This window comes from Camellia sinensis, chromosome 8 (assembly GCF_055761805.1).
Source record: "Camellia sinensis isolate YWXY chromosome 8, ASM5576180v1, whole genome shotgun sequence".
Lineage (NCBI taxonomy): Eukaryota > Viridiplantae > Streptophyta > Magnoliopsida > Ericales > Theaceae > Camellia > Camellia sinensis.
The window spans coordinates 121,638,747-121,655,756 of NC_138968.1; the positions used below are offsets into that span (position 1 = coordinate 121,638,747).

The following is a 17,010-nucleotide window of genomic DNA, read 5'->3' on the forward strand; positions in this document are numbered from 1 at the left end:
CCTTAGATTTCATCGAACAATTATATTGAATTGTTGACCATTAATTTATCTAGAAGTTTAAGTTTTTAGAGAGTCAACTTTAGTTCTCAACACGTCTCCCATCACATGTGGTCTCACTTTTTTCAATAGTGGACCAAATGCATGCAAATATTTTTTTTAATTATCGAATAGGCGGTGAGATTTGAATGCATGATCTATTTCTATATCATATTAAATTATTGATAATCAACTCATCTAAATTTTTAAAAAGACGAATAATTTTATTATTTATATTATATAATCAACACCCAATCCCTTCCACTACATGCCACCCATTATGGCCCATCTTCACTATCATGATAGTGTAGATCATGATAAATACTGGTAGTTGATCACTTAACCGCAAATCCAACTTATATCCCTTATTTTCATAAACGGTTGAAACAAAGCTTATAGTGCATCTCACAGGCTCAAAAAATTCTCTCAAATCCAGAGAGAAGCCCAACCCATAACATAGATCCTATTTCTAGGCATATTGTTGTATGTATTACAGTGGAAGGAAGAGAAGAGAATCTCAATTTGCAAAAGAATTAAAGAGGGCAAAAGGAATTTTCATATTTTAATTGAATTCATGAATTATATAGAGTTACTATTTTACACTTTTGGGGATTTTTGTGGATTAGCTCCCGTGAATAATTGATAGATTTTCTCATATATTATGTTTATACGTAGGAGCTTTGTGAGTTGTCCAGAATGAATGAGTAGATGGAGCTAGTTCATCGTCTCAAAGTCTTGCAACTCCATTTGTAGCAAACATAAGCTTGGTACCAAGCTACATTTCATATTTCAAATTAACCCAAAATTTTATGAAATCAAAAATTGTCAAAAATAACAAATTTGAATTAAGCTCAAATCTAGAATATAGAATACAGAGAACTTTTTTTTTTTTTTTTTAAATACGTGACTCATTTAGAACAAAAAAATTATTTATTCAGAATCTTTTAAAAAATGGTAAATTTCTAAATTTTGAGGCCTAAGTGATAGGATTTACCAAAATCGAGCTTAGGTCACCGCATAGAGCAAGTCAAACTTGTTAGGCCATTTCAGAACAAATATGAGTGTTTTGGACTTGATCCGTCAACCTAAAATTTTTTATCAAAAGCCAAATTGTTGCATGAACTTACTATCGATCACTACTGCATCACTAATCCTATAGAATAATTGGTAATACCACTGAAGGGTACTAGACACAATCCACCCAATGCCACCACTCCTTGTTCAAGTGAACCTTGGCTCTTTCTTACTTTTTTTTAATAACAGAAATTAGTCATTTTCTAGGCAGGCACAAGAAGGTTAAGTATGAGATCCAAAACTTGTAGTCCTGAAGCCAAGTTCCAAAACTAGTGAAAGCAAAAAAGGGTGATACTACCAAAGGAATTAAGTCAATCACATAGTTTTCTCTAAACCAACCAAAAGCATAAATTTTTCAGTATACTCCAACTGAAAAGAAGGAACAAAAGATGCCTAAACCCTGCAGTGTCAAGATTCTTGTCAACTGGGTAGTCCGTTTCAAGTACTAGTCGGGAAGAAACACAACAGACAATATTTTTTTTCAGAGAGAGAAATATCCCATGTAGTTGTTTGTCTCAAACACTAACCTCTATTTGAATAACACTTTGACTATAATGGAACATTGTTTCTCAAATGAAAACTATACAAATTGCTGCACATGTTGATATGACTATTTTTGAATCAAGGATTCTCAATGTCATCAAAGTAGGGGTGCCTCAGTGCTTCAGAAGCTGTAATTCTTCCTTCCGGATTCATGCAAAGCATTTTCTGAAAACACAAACCTTGGTATGAGTACTAAAAACCAGAAATCTTCATGTGAACTCAAAACTTTCATTTTCTTTTCAACATTTAACCAATAGATAGTTTAGAAATACTGAATTATCAATCTCATCTCTACTGACTGCAGAGACGGTTTCTCCAAATATTATAATATGATACTAGTCTTCATATGAAAAAACATTGATATTGTTGATAAATAAACCACATATGCATAAATAATAGCCAAAAAAAAAATAAACTCAAACAAAAAATAATAATAATAAATATATATATATTTTAAAAGACACAAAGATTGCCTACGTCCACTGCTAAGACCAGTTCCACTATACTGAAAGAAAAGAAGAGTTACAATATGGCTGCTGTGAAGACAGCAATATATACGTTAGGGTTTATGTCACCAAATTACCGTAATACGCACCTTTGTACAATTTGACTCAAGGTAAAGTGTCTCTATAATCCCAACAAATCCAAATATTTCAGCCAGTCCCATATGTGGGGCTATGGGGCATTGGTTAAAGCAAGAATAATAAGACTCATCTGATAAACTGAAATATTTGATTGTTAATCAAATATGGTGAAAATGGAAACTTACGGAGAGAAGATCAAGTCCGGCTGGTTCAAGACCCAGGACTACTTCAGCCAGATTCTGCTTGGCAGAATAAGAAACAAGGCAGAAGCATTATATCTCATACAAGATTTTAGTATCCAAAAAAAAAAAAAAAACAAATCTTCAAATTGTATTACCTGAGGTTCACTACTTGCAAAAGAATCTAGAAAATCACATATTGAAGTCACTCCAGGCCAGGTTTCCTCATTTGGTTTTCCCATAATGCTTCACATTAAAAAGAAAATTGTAAGAATTACACCATTAAATGGCATTAAGAAGTTATAAAAATCAGTGGGCATGTTTGCATTTATATCTAAGTTATATAGAAGCTAATTTGAAGAAAGGTTTTGCATATATATCTAAGTTATATAGAAGCTAATTTGAAGAACGGTGAAGGCAAGAGAGAAAAAAATGAGGCAAATCTAGCTCTCAGACGAGTTAGGACACAAGTCAAAGCTATTGATGCGATTTTGTAACTTGTTCAGTTGGTGCGTCCGAATAATTGAAAGTTCTGTTTATACACCATGTTTTGATTTGATTCTGTCAATTGAATACAATCAAGCGGAATCAGATTTTTAATGCAACGAAAATAAAAATTAAAATTCACCTGAAAACTTTGTTCACTTGAACAAAGTCAGTAGCTCCATCAAAAAGAGGCTGTTGGATCACCAGCTCAGCAAATACACAACCTGCAGACCAAATGTCAACTGGAGTAGAGTATTTTTGGCCGCCAAGTAAGAGTTCAGGTGCCTTGTACCATAGACTTGCAACCTGAAGAACTACCCCAACTGTATGAGAAGATATACCACAATGACTAGTGGAGAATTCAAAACAATTGAATTAATTGATGTTTGGATGTGTTTTTGATGTGGAACATGCGTTTGAATCAAGAAGCCTCATACAAGCATATATATTTTTTTCATAATAACCAATTTTGTTGGTCATCTTGTTACAAAGTAATTGCAGTATGCATATTTTATTTTTTAGAAAATTTGTACTCTATCCTTCATATTTTTTCTATAACCTTATCCCATTCACTAAGTTCCGCCATTTTACTCTTATGTTAAAAAACAAAAAATAAAAAGAGCATCCATAAGCACAATTTTTTTTTTATATTTTTTGGTTAATTTATTGTATGAGTTTAAGGCCTTGTTTGGGAACTGGCTATTTTAGTAACTTTTTGGCATTTTAGGAAAAAAAATGTACAAAAAGGTAGAGAGAGTGATGTGACAACTTATAGTGATTTTTTCACTTTTTGGCTAAAACTGAAGGTTGCCAAGCAAAGCCTAAATATTTATTCTTACTGATGTGATTGGTTTAAATTTTTATGCTATTTTTCATACTGATAATAGTTTTTTAACTTTCTCTTTTAGTTTAATGTGCTTATGTGGTTTTATAATTAGTGAAAACTAACTAGAATTAACAGGTCTTGCCTAATTGTTTTGCCTACGGTCTCAAATTGGCTAGAGTTGTCCCTTTATGTGAAGAAACCAACTACAAACTGTAGACACTCCATTTTTGACCGTCCTCAAGACTTGGTTGTGCTTGCAGGTACATCCAGCCCCGAGTTCGATTGCTCGTCGGGTATTCGACTTTCGCGGCGGAACGTCACAGGTTTGAGCCTTCCAAACCCTGTATCCTTTCTGCCCCATTCTTGGACCATGACTTGGTCCTTTCAGAATGTTTGTCTTGGTGCACTGCCGGCCACCTTTTGGACCTGCCGGCTTCACTTTGTTGATGCCGGCCATCAATGAGCCACTGCCGGCCATCACTGATGGCCGGCAGAACCCCTGTCTCAGCAAGTTTCACTCCAGATCTTTTAAACCAGCTGGAATCCTTTCATCTCCCCTCCATGGAGGGAATGAAGCTCTTGCCAAGCTTCTTGAAGAAGCTTTGCATTGTTTTCCCTCTATATAAGGAGAGAGCCTCTCTCCTTAGCAGATGTTCAGCCATTTTAGAAGAGATATAGCTCTCTCTCTATATATTTTGTTAGAATTTACCATCACCTACCACCACTACCACCTCACCTACTCCACTAAACCTAACCCACTACACCACTACCACCTCACCTACTCCACTAAACCTAACCCACTACACCACTATCACCATCCACTACACACCATCCACTACACCTACATCTATATAAGGAACCATTTGTAATAGACAGAAAATAACAATCTTGTATATCAACAATCAATCAATAATACATAAATTTTTACATGGTATCAGAGCAAGGTTAAAGATCTTGGTGTCCTTCGCCTTCCGGCGGGCGGCGGCCTTGCCTTGACCGCCCGCCGGATCTCAACCAATTCAACCCTCCTTCTCCCTCTCGGCACCTCACTTTCTCTGAGCATGATTACATACCTCCTGCAAACGATTCGCACTGGTTTCAACAGTAGCAGTTTTGTTAATCCCAACCACCATGTAAGCACACACAAAACCAGCTGTAACTGTCCATTGAGAACGTCTCACTTCTTCTGTCATCATTTTCGTCTCTCGATGATTTCGGCCGGCAAACGACAGTTGATTTGCTGTCCGTCGCCGGAGTTCGGCCTCGGTGACTCTGCGTCGTCGACGTTAGGGTTTTTGAAGTTGCCGATGTCTGATCGGAGTGGCAAGAGTTTGGGACTCGCGAGATCTGGTTTTTTTCGCTCCAGTGCCATTTTAGGTTCCTCTCCATGCCTTCAACTATCATTGGAAACACCTTCTATTATCACCTGTGATGCCATCTCCACAAACTGTTTGTTGTTCCATACGTAGAGAGCACGCTCTGCTACCTGTGAGTTCCAACTGTTGAAGCACTTAGTAATTTGTGTGCACAAAGGCAGAGCCAACATTCTGTTTTCTTTTATTTTATTATTCACTTCTCTCTCTCTCTCACTTTGCACCCACTCTCTTTTGCTGGCCTCTCTTTTCCTTTCTTTTATTTTATTATTGACCACCCATCTTTTCTTTTATTTTAATATCTATATATATCTTACATGGTATCTTAAAATAATGAATCCTAAAACCAAAACCATGTGCTGGTTCTATCCACGCTATTTCACACTTTTCTTTTCTTTTAATATATATATCTATATATATATTTTCTTATAATATATTTTCTCTATTCCTACTTTTATTTTATTTTATTGTATAATAATGCAAAAAAAAAAAAAAACAAAACAAAACAAAACAAACACCAACCACCCATATTTTATTCATCTCCGGGATCAACCCCGATCACCATTTTACACCAAAAAAAAAAAAAACAAAACAAAACAACACAAAATACACACAAACAACCACATTCACAGGTGGGCTTTTTCTTCTCTACTCTGCCGCCGGTCTCTTCTTCTTGCCTCCGTCTTGAGAGGCCCTTGAGGGTGCTACCTCCGTGTTTCCCACTCCACTGGGCACGATCACTACTCCCTGCTCCTCCACTGCAGCATATGGCGGCCCTCCAAATCGGAACATCACGGTGGCCTTCCGCTTCAGTTCCTTATTTTCTGCTTTCAGCACACTTATCTCTGCTCGCGCATCCTTATACATGCGTTGGAGCAGAGCCAGTTGGGCGTTTAAATGCTGCACCTCATTTGTCCTGCTCTGCAGCCGGTGCGACAAGTTTGTGACTGCCGTCATCGTCTCCACACAGGACTTCAAAGTATACTGATTGGCTTCAATGTCCGTTTGCACTGCCATTTTTTGCTCCACCGACCGCATCGGAAAGTTCAACGGAGCAAACACAGAGGTGTTTGGTTGAGGTTCACTGGCCACCGCACCAGTTACTTCTCTTGTGGGCTCGTTCAGTTCTGGAAAGAGCGTGAGCAGACCACGGGACGAGGAGGCCATGTTTTGGGTAGCTGGACGGGAAGAAGAGGCCATGTTGCTGAGTGTTTCAGAGACGGGTTGGTTACAGAGTGTTTACAGAATGTTTCAGACTGCAAAGGTTCAGAGGTTTCAGACTGGTTTGTTATGCTTCCCAGCCTCAGCCCCCGCTTCGATTTATAAAGACCCTGACGAAGCGGCAGACACGCGCATCATGCGCCGCTCGACGCTCGACGACAAACGGGCGCGCCAGCCAAGGCGCTCACGTGCCTCGCCATCATCATGTCCGGCACGCCTTTTTATGGATTGGGCACGCCTTTTGATGGCACGCCTTTTGAAAAATTGGGCACACCTTTTGAGGGTGCATTTTTTAAGGGTCCGACAAGACTCTGTAAACTGTCCCGACATTAATTTCGGTTAGTTCCTTTATGGGTCCGACAAGACTCTGTAAACTGTCCCGACATTGATTCCGGTTAGCTCCTTTATGGGTCCGACAAGACTCTGTAAACTGTCCCGACATTGATTCCGGTTAGCTCCTTCATGGGTCCGACAAGACTCTGTAAACTGTCCCGACATTGATTCCGGTTAGTTTCTACAAGGGTCCGACAAGACTCTATAAACTGTCCCGACATTGATTCCGGTTAGTTTCTATAAGGGTCCAGCAAGACTCCGTAAACTGTCACAACAACTGTCACAATATTGTCTGCTACAACGGTCCGACATGACCCCATAAACTGTCTTCTACAACGGTCCGACATGACCCCATAAACTGTCTTCTACAACGGTCCGACATGACCCGATAAACTGTCTTCTACAACGGTCCGACATGACCCCATAAACTGTCTTCTACATTGGTCTGACACTCCCATACAGTGTCCTCTACAACGTTATGACACCACCATACAGTGTCTTCTACAACGTTATGACACCACCATCCAGTGTCTTCACCAATGGTCTGACACGACCATACAGTGTCTCCTATCCTCTTTTATTTTATGTATTAATGTATTTTCTTGTTTTGTTCCTCTCTTCAAACTCAAGTTGGTTAGTTTCTATCCTCCTTGAGTTTGCGGGGGGCTGTTAGAATTTACCATCACCTACCACCACTACCACCTCACCTACTCCACTAAACCTAACCCACTACACCACTACCACCTCACCTACTCCACTAAACCTAACCCACTACACCACTATCACCATCCACTACACACCATCCACTACACCTACATCTATATAAGGAACCATTTGTAATAGACAGAAAATAACAATCTTGTATATCAACAATCAATCAATAATACATAAATTTTTACATATTTCTTACTCTCTCTCTATATTGTTGTGGTTTAGCCCATTTTTCTTGCACTTTTACACTACAACACATAGAGATACACCACCACCATTGGACTGAGGTTCTTCGGAAGGTTCCTTGAGCTCTGAAAGTGAGTTTTTGGCCCCTGAAGTTGCTGGTTTCGAAGCTGATCTTCAAGGGTGAGTATTTTCCCCTTTTTAGCACTTTTTTGTACCTCATTTTGGCCATCCGTGCATATTGTTTTAGGCCTTGCTTTCAACTGAAAAAAGTCTTATATTTAAGTGCTTTTGATGGTTGTTTAAGGTCTTTTGGCTGTTGAGGGTCTTCAACCCTCTTGTTGGCCTTGTTTTGAGCCATGCCTTAAGGCCTTCAAGCTAGCCTTGGTTTGGCCTTCTAACCACTGAAATCCAATGGATTTTCAGTGGTAGGCATGTGATTTTGAAGCCTCAAATCAGAGGGGGGTGACCCCCTCTCTTCTTGTTTTTGTTTGCTTGCATTTTTGGCCTTCCAAAGAAGCTTGCATCTCTATGCTTTTAAAGTCTGGTTCAGGCCCTTTTTTGTGACTTTTAGGACCTGCCTTGGCTCTGTCCATGGCTGGTTTGGTCACCTTTTGCATGCATCTTGTATGTGTAGTGTAATCCCATTTGTAGCTCATCAAAGTAGCATGTTTTCCTAGCTTGTGTTGAGTCCATTTCAGTAGGTTTTTGGTGATGTTTTACCATGCCTTAGATCTGTTTTGGGTTGGTTTTGTCACTCCATGCATGTATAATACACTTGTAATGTAATTCTCATAAACTAGCTTTATATGCTTCTTGCTTTAACATGTTATCCTAGCTTATGTTGAGTCCATTTCAGCATGTTTTTGGTGATATTTTGCCATGTCATGACGCTGTCCATAGCTGGTTTGGTCATCCTTTGCATGCTCCATATACTTGTAGAACAAATCTTGCTTACGAGCTTGATGTGCATGATGTTTTGACTCATCATCCTAGCATATTTTGGCTTTGCTCCAGCATGATTTTGTTCTTGTTTTGAACTGTTATAGGACTGTTTTGGGCTGCCATGGCCATATCACTCATGTTTTGTATAGCTATAGTGTAAATGCTTAGGCTAGCCTTGGGTTTTGAAACCCCTACCATGCCATACATGTGATGTTTGCATGCTTTGCCATCATTCTAAATGTTATTTCAGTCCATGAAATGTAGTCATACACTTGCATTTGACATGCCTTTAATGCCTTGGAGGCTTGGCTCTTAATGCCTCAAGGATGGACTTTTGTGCATGCCATTAAGCCTAAGCCTTTGGCTCATCATATCAGTGCATTTTTGGTCTTGTTATACCGTGATGTAACTCTGTTTTGTATTGTCGAAGTCATGCTATGTTTGGTTTCAATAGCTGTAGTGCATTGCCTCTTTTGTAGCCTTGCATGCTCCATGTTTTTGGCCTTGTGTTGGCTAGCTTCGAGCTTGTTTTTGGTCTTGTTTGGACCTGCCTTGGGACTGTTTTAGGTTCCCTTAGCCCTTTGGGGCTTGCTTTGTATGGTCATGGCTTAAGTCCCTTTGCTAGTTCTTAGCTTTTGAGTTTCATGCATGTCATGCTTGTGTTATGTGTGTGATTTGGCATCATTCCTAATGTCATTTCAGAGCATGTAGTATTGCCATAATTGCATGCTTTTCACTCCTCAAGTGTGCTTAAGAGTTGCATCTTTATGCCTTAATTCTTGAGCCCATTGGCATGCATACTTGTCTAGCATTTTGTACCACCAATTCAGCACCTTATGACCACTGATTTGGGCATAGTTGAGGTTTGCCCATATTGGTTTAAGATCATCCTTGCATGTTGTTGCATGTTTGTCTTGCATATTGTTGTATGCTTGCTCCATCTTTGCATGTTGTTGCATGCTTGTTATATCACATGTTGTTGCATGCCATTAGCCTTGTTAGGTTGTTCATATTGCATTGCATGTTTGCTTGCTTGAGTCGCATGTTTGCCATGCTTGTGTTGCATTGTTGTTTGGATTAAGTGTTAATCCAAGCACGAGAAACGAGGAACGTTTCATACTTCAAGTGATGAGATGTGTCTCAATTCTCGGTCGCCGACGCTCTTGATTATCCATGATAGAGTTCTAAGCTTTATGTGTTTATTTGTGCATTCATTTCATATTGATTTGCATAAGTTGGATCTTTGGCCATCATGCATCGGGATGTGTGATTGATGGTCGTGGATTCGATTATGCCTCTCTCTTGATGTTTCGAGGTGATATGGGGTGGCATAGTGTGTACATACCCTTAGGAGACCCTCCATTTTCTCTATTTTGTGCTCTGCTGCAGCTCGGTATCCCAGCACATCAGTGGCCGGCAGTGCCCTACAGATGGCCGGCACCTCCTCATCCTTGGCCGGCAGGTGGTCGGCAGCATCTCTCCTTGCCCAGCAGGCCACTGATGCACTCCCCAGCATGTTTTTGGTGGGTCCTAGCAGCAAGTTCTCAAGGACACCCTGCAGACAGAACCTCTTGAGAGCAACCGGAGAGCTTACCGGGACAGGAACCGAACATGCACCTTCTGCTTCTCTGAACAGAGCTGGAGCAGCATTGTTTGTTGCTTTTCATTTGTAGTTAGTTAATTAATTTGTTAATTAATTAAGTTTTGTAATAATTAATTGTAGCTAGTTATTCATTCGGTTATGTAATGATTAATTAGCTTGTTAGTTAGTTAATTAGTTGGCATGTATTATTTATTCAGACCTCCGTCAAGAGGGCGAACTTTGTAATAAGTGTGCGTGCGTGTATGCATGTCTTCCAACTCCATTTCTTTCTCCCTTTTACTTACCGCTTTCGATGGTTAGTTATAGGTCATTTTCAATTAGCATCCTTATGCTATGCATGTTTGCATCATTCATTCGTATTGCATGCACCGGGCTCGGCGCATCATACTAACTGCATCGTATTTCAATTCCAAGTTGAATACATGTATCAATTATCGCATCTCATATGCCATCTTAGAATAGCCGAGTCTATTTCTAGTTGCATTTTGCATGTATTGCATTAGTCATCTTAACATGAACTAGGATCATGCTTGATTACTAACTAGTTATTGTTTTGGCTCGGAGTACTAAGTAAGCTTTTATGTTTTAGCATACTGCATGTGTGTTATTGATTACCATGAAAGCATGCTTGCCATGAGGCTAATTGCTTAGTTGATATAAAATGCCTGAATGCCTGTGGGTGAAGGTTGGATTACTTGAATTGGAACAATTCATTGAAATCTGTGTTTTAGCCTACTTGCGACTAGCAAACTTCAAACCATTTCCAAACAAACGGATATGCGATGCTTTGTTCCAAATTAGGCGATCTAGTCTATACTTGTGTGTTGTGTGCATCACATAGGAATTCTTGCTAATTAACCGGAATAAGAACACATGTGTTTTCAAAAACGAGATATCATGCTTAGTACAAGCCGATCTTTAATCGAGCGAGCAAGGGTGCTCATAGATGACCTTCTCCAATCGTACCCAAGTTCCCGAGCCGAGACAACTTTGGTGATGACGGACACGTGGCCTTAGGCACGAGTCAGGGTTTCCTAAATTCCTCCAAAATAAAAATATTTAGGTGGCAATTCTGTATATAGCAAAGCAGTCCATGTTTGGCACTTCTTTCTAAAAAAATCAGTTTTTCAAAACGATTTGCCGGATTTAGACTCTTTGGTGATTTATCAATCTCACATCGCACATTGTGAGATCAAATTAAGAACCGTGACATTATTTGAGTCCGAACTGTAGCATTAGGCCCCCGAGGGCGCATCTACACAAACCCATTATTCTTACCCCAGTGTTAGATATAGGAAGTAACTTGAATTCATTTGCAAGTACGCGTTTACAAGCAACATGTGAAGCGAAAGAAAAGGAGTTTGTACTAAATATTTATCAAAGCATATATTTCTAACTAAAAAACGTGTTACAAAAGAATAAAGAAGTAATGTAAATCACCTTCTAATATGCAGTGTCAAAATACCATTCAGTTACTAAGAATGAAAGTCGAAAGAGGCAAGCTTTTACTTGTCATAAATATAAACTGTTTGGGAGGACTTGAAACTAAAAAGAAGGCAAGGGTAGAATAATGTACAACTGAATACCTTTTCCCCTTCAGTATATGTCTGAAGAGGAACACCAATTTCCCTGGCTGATCCAAAGTCTGCTAGCTTAAGTATGTGCTTGCTACAATCTATCAGCAAATTCTGAGGCTTCAAATCACGGTGGAGAAGTTTTTGAGAATGACAATAGGCAAGACCGTCAAGAAGCTGATGCATAAGACTCTGACAAGAAGAAGAAAATGAAAAACAAATCCTGAAATTAATTGGGAAATTCCTTCAGCATCATCCGTAACACATTTAACATAGAACAACTAGGGTGGCATTACTAGGAAATTGCATGCTACTGAATGACAACAATTGTTGACATTCAAGTCATATTAAAATTTCATGGAGTGTGTCGTTTCCACTTCACTATTATCATACCCAAGTCATGCATCGGATCTTTCTCAAAAATGGTACAAAAAAATAGCAAAACTCACTCACTTTTATCACTTGGTTCTTCTTGGCAATATCTGCGGAAGTGGTCATAAATTTCTTCAGGTCAAGGTCCATATATTCCAAAACAAGACACAAAATTTGACCATCATCCAATACATCTAGCAACCTGTAACCAAGAAATCCATCAAATAGCATGTTCAAAAAATCCATGATATTTAGAAAAATATTAGCTAAATACAACCAGTTATTCAAAATCTAGAGTTAGATTACTGTTCTATCCAAGCAGTGCACTCCAAAAAGTATATTTGCAACAAATAACGACTGTATTCTATTAGAAAGATGAATCCTGTACCTAGCTATCAAATTATATTAGAAATACAATTTATCAAACTAGCCATGAGAAGAAAATACAAAGAACTTGTCCCTCATATGATCATTTTTTGTGCAACTTTCAGAATTTGCGAAGGTCCAGAAAACGAAATAGAACAGAATCAGACATCATGTTTCACTGGAAGCAGGCATATGATGTCACTTTTATTTATAGAAGACAGCTAGTTTTATCCCGGAAAATATCAGAAAAGTGATTCTACAATAAATGATAAATGTGGAAATTAAAAAAATAAAATAAAATTGAAGTGTTAAAATTATTTACACTGGGACATTGATGAAACAAGAAAACATATTATTAAAAGCAAAAAACCAAAAAAACTGGATAGTTTTTTAATGGGAATATGAAGCACATATGTCTTTCTGTTTATAGTTGCTTGGTAACTAAGTGATACTAGGTATGTCATTTGGACCCCAAAATAATAATAATAATAATAATAATAATAATAATAATAATAGTAATAATAATAATAAAAGAGTACAGAAAAGAAAGAAAAAAAAATGCCAATGGAAAATAATTTATCAAGTAAGATTTTCTTTTTCTTTTTTTTTTTTTGTTGTTCTAGTACTTGTATGCCATGTTGACCTTCAAACAAAATAATGCAGATTATTTTAGAAGATATTACCTAATCTCAAAGGACCAACATGTCCATTAGAGCCAAAATCGAAAGCCTAGTAGCTGTAACCTCTTGGGCTATTTAATCTTATTCTTTTTAAGTAGAAACTTTACAAACAGAAATATGACCAAGTTTGATGTTCAGTTTGTTCTATTTGCAAAACATTCTATAATTGTTAATTGTTGATGAGAATACATTGGGGACTACACACCTGACGATATTGCTATGATCCATCTCTTTAAGATATGAGACTTCTCTGATTACTGAGCTAGGAACGCCTTCGTCTCCATCAATAGAATAAATCATCTTCAAAGCAACAATTTCATTGGTGTCACGTTTATGAGCCTTGTAAACACAACCAAAGCTTCCATATCCAATTGTCTCAAGAATCTCATACTAACAATTTGTCAGCACGACAAGACGTCAGATGGGAATAGTAAAATGAAACAATCTCAAATAACATAAAAAAAAATCAAATCTTTACCTTCTCCATTTGATCAATCACGTGCCCTAGAATAAAAAGAAGATAGAAAAAAAAAAAAAAAAAAAAAAAAAAAATTATTCCAAAATATTAGAAAAAAATAAAGTTCCAGGGATCCAGTCAATTATAAATCAATCAAGCTATACAAGACAAAACAAGAAAGTTTTCATTTTTTATCTTCTAAAATCACGAGCAGTTAAGAACTTAAAAATATATCTAACAATTTACAGTAACAATAAAAGGAATACAAGTATCATTACAGTAGACAATATGAAAAGATACTTGTTTCTCTTATCCTGCAAATATCCTTTAAATCATAAGAATAAGCCATATAGCCACTCCACATCTTTCTATAACTTTCAAGTTGTGTTTGGATTTTGGATTTGATAGACATTTATGGGGGAAAAGAAAATTGGAAAAGTGACAAAAATCAAAGCTAAAATTTTCAATTTTCCCTTTCCTTCCTCAAAGACCTACTCAAATCCATGATCTAAACACAACCTCAATTGTGAGAAACACAGCCAACAATGAATTGTAAAATATCTTTTAAAAGGTACTGTTTTAGAGATTAGAGAAACAGCAAAAAAATTATGAATAATTTATAAGCAAGCGCTACTCATAAAAAAAATAAAAATAAAAATAAAAATAAAAAAGATTTTACAGTCCTCTTAAATTACAAAAAATTGGGGAATTTGCCCAGTCAACTAATAAAGAAGTCCTAGTATCAGCAGAAAAGACAACATGAAAAGTATATTTGATTATGGAACTGAAAGTGATACATATAAGTCATGAGCCTAGTATGTCTTTCTATGCCCATTAGAATCAATTATTTTCTTCTGTTAGCATCCACCAAAGGTCTTTAGATGCACAGGTATGGTTACAAATTTGTTTAAAGAGTTTGAAGCTGGAATCTTGACAAACTAAAAGTGTTTCATGTCATGATTTCTCTTCCAACTAGCTCTTGGTGATTTATCTTGTTGAACCATCTAACCCTCTCACATCATTCTCCACAAAGCAAATCCTAATGAATTGTCCCAAATCTATCAGACTAGTTATTGCTTTGTCCAAAACAATACATCCCCAACTCACTGCACAGAAAAACTACGGCTTAACATTTTTAGGTTAATTCTTTTATAGAATGGTAATTACTCTTTCCACCATAATTTTCTCCATCAAGTTATAGCATAAAGACAACCAAATCATTCTTGTAAAATCCTACCCTAAAAAATAATATCAGAAATTCTGGGCCTATAATTGTTACCATCAAAACCTTCTTCAATACATCTTCCTTTCCCTCTATCCGGATATGTATACCTACGGAGGTAGCCTAATTTCTTTTGAACGGTGGTTTGAATATAGATATATCTAGGGCAATACATACCAAATCGTCCATACGTCCCAACAATAACACCTCCAATGGAGAACAGGTGGCAGAAAACTATACAATTTTACTGCATTTTCCAAGTAACAAAAAAATCTGCTTCTCTAAGGAAACTAGTACAATATCAAAAAGCATATTCTATTCAAGAAATCAACACAAATATCCAGAGACTTTCAAAATTACTCATTTGATTCAACGCATATATAAAATCTCATAAATGGTTGATGATCATCAATCATAGCACTGTCGAACAAGGAGAGAACAAAAAAGACTGAAAATCTTGAATCCATAATCAGAACATAACAATTTATATTTTTGAATTTGAAAACCCTATAATCTCGAGAACGAATTACAAACAGAACAAAACGAAATCAAATAAGATCATTTACTCTCAAAGCAAACACAACTTACAGAGAGAGAGGTCTCTGATTCACAGATGCTATGCTCGAAATCACCACCACAGCAAATTCAAACCACAGAGAGAGAGAGAGAGAGAGAGAGAGAGAGAGAGAGGAACTTTATGTGTTGTTGGGCGCCAAAACGAATTAAAATGTGACTTCCCGCCAAAAGTTCTTTATGTGTAACCGTCTTAACGACTTCCCCTGTGGGGTTAGACGGGTTTGGGTTTCGGGTTTTGGGTCGGTTTATGTATCAAAATATTTGGGACCCTAATAAAATGCAGAATGATAGATTTCAATTTTTAATTTGTCACGTATTTAATTATAATGTAGAATGATAGATTTCAATTTTTAATTCGTATCATATTCAGTTATAACGTGCGACTCTACTTACTTTGGGAATTGTTTTTTTAGCCGGTTTTTTATTCCCTTTTTTTTCTTTTAAAAGACGCTTAGGCTAAAAAATTTCTAAAGTTAAAAAATAAAAAAATCATTAAAGATAAAAATAAAATAAAAATAAACGTATCATTTTATTTTTATTTTTATATATTTTTCGTAAATTTTTTGCTTTTTAGATCATCCTAAATTAGATGATCTTAAAAGTAAAAATGATTGAGACAATTTTTTTTGAAAAAATTAGTGAAGTAAAAGAAAATTGAAAAACAAAAAATCATTTTTTTAGTTGTTGCCAAGCCTGTTTACTCTTTTATTACAAAAAAATTAGATCATAATTCAACTTATTTTTCAAATTACATCATGGGGAAATTATATTGAAACATTCCCCTCCAATTTTAGGTAGTAGGAGAGAGATTCAATATTTTTTTTATTTTTTTTAGTTATGGTCTTTCGATGAAATTTCTTTGTAATCATATTAAAGAAATTTCTCTATGAAAATTGAAATCTCTACGTTGGGAAAAAAATTTCTTTGTTTGGGGGCGAAATTTCTCTGTATTGAATTTTTTCTATGAAAATGTTGAGAGATCCCAATTATTATGAAAATATTATATGTCATTTATTTTATAAAATCTTAATATTAAGGATGTTAAAAATAATTCTACTTGCATTTAATGCATAATTGCTATTCACATTTTTTTTTTTTTTTGGTTTTTATTTCATGTAGTGCATATTACAGGAAAATAGGTAAAAGTCTTGCCACTCAGAGTTCTTGTTTGGATGTGTACGAAGTTAAAATCGTTGAATTTCTATCAACCTATAGATGGTAAAAGCCTCATAGTTTCTACATCATCGCTAGTAGAAAAATTTACCAAGCCGTTAAAAATAATAATAATAATGAATAAGTGTATAATTTAAATTTAAATTTTATATGATCTAAGGCACATTTAAAATAAAAAAATTTAAAATAACTTTCAAATAATAGTCTTCTTGCAAGTAGGAATGGAAGACGAAGAAGACACTATTTAATCTCTTGCTTATTGACTAGGTTTTAAATTGATATGACAAAATCTCCATAATCGTTAGATAAATCTTCATAAAAGAAAAACATTTATGTATGCAATAAATACAATAATATAAATATCATTTAAATTAACGGTAAAATAGGTATTGAAATTGTCAAAATTGAAAAATGGGATTTCATCTCTTAACATTCTATATAAATAGGACTAAATGGATTAATAGATTTTTCATAGGACTTACTGGAAAATAAG

At 36.3% G+C, this 17,010-nt stretch overlaps 1 protein-coding gene across 1 annotated transcript; it reads right to left on the reverse strand.

The window, feature by feature from the left end:
• Window positions 1–1,566: 1,566 nt before the first annotated feature.
• On the reverse strand, window positions 1,567–15,460 carry LOC114261535 (cell division control protein 2 homolog). Its single transcript, XM_028201812.2, has 9 exons — window positions 15,357–15,460; window positions 13,568–13,593; window positions 13,295–13,479; window positions 12,125–12,245; window positions 11,684–11,863; window positions 3,045–3,208; window positions 2,575–2,662; window positions 2,423–2,476; window positions 1,567–1,818 (listed from the first exon to the last, which is right to left on the reverse strand). The coding sequence occupies exons 2-9, from the start codon at window positions 13,574–13,576 to the stop codon at window positions 1,732–1,734; spliced, it is 888 nt and encodes a 295-aa protein (XP_028057613.2). The 5' UTR covers window positions 13,577–13,593; window positions 15,357–15,460; the 3' UTR covers window positions 1,567–1,731.
• Between the last annotated feature and the right edge of the window lie 1,550 nt (window positions 15,461–17,010).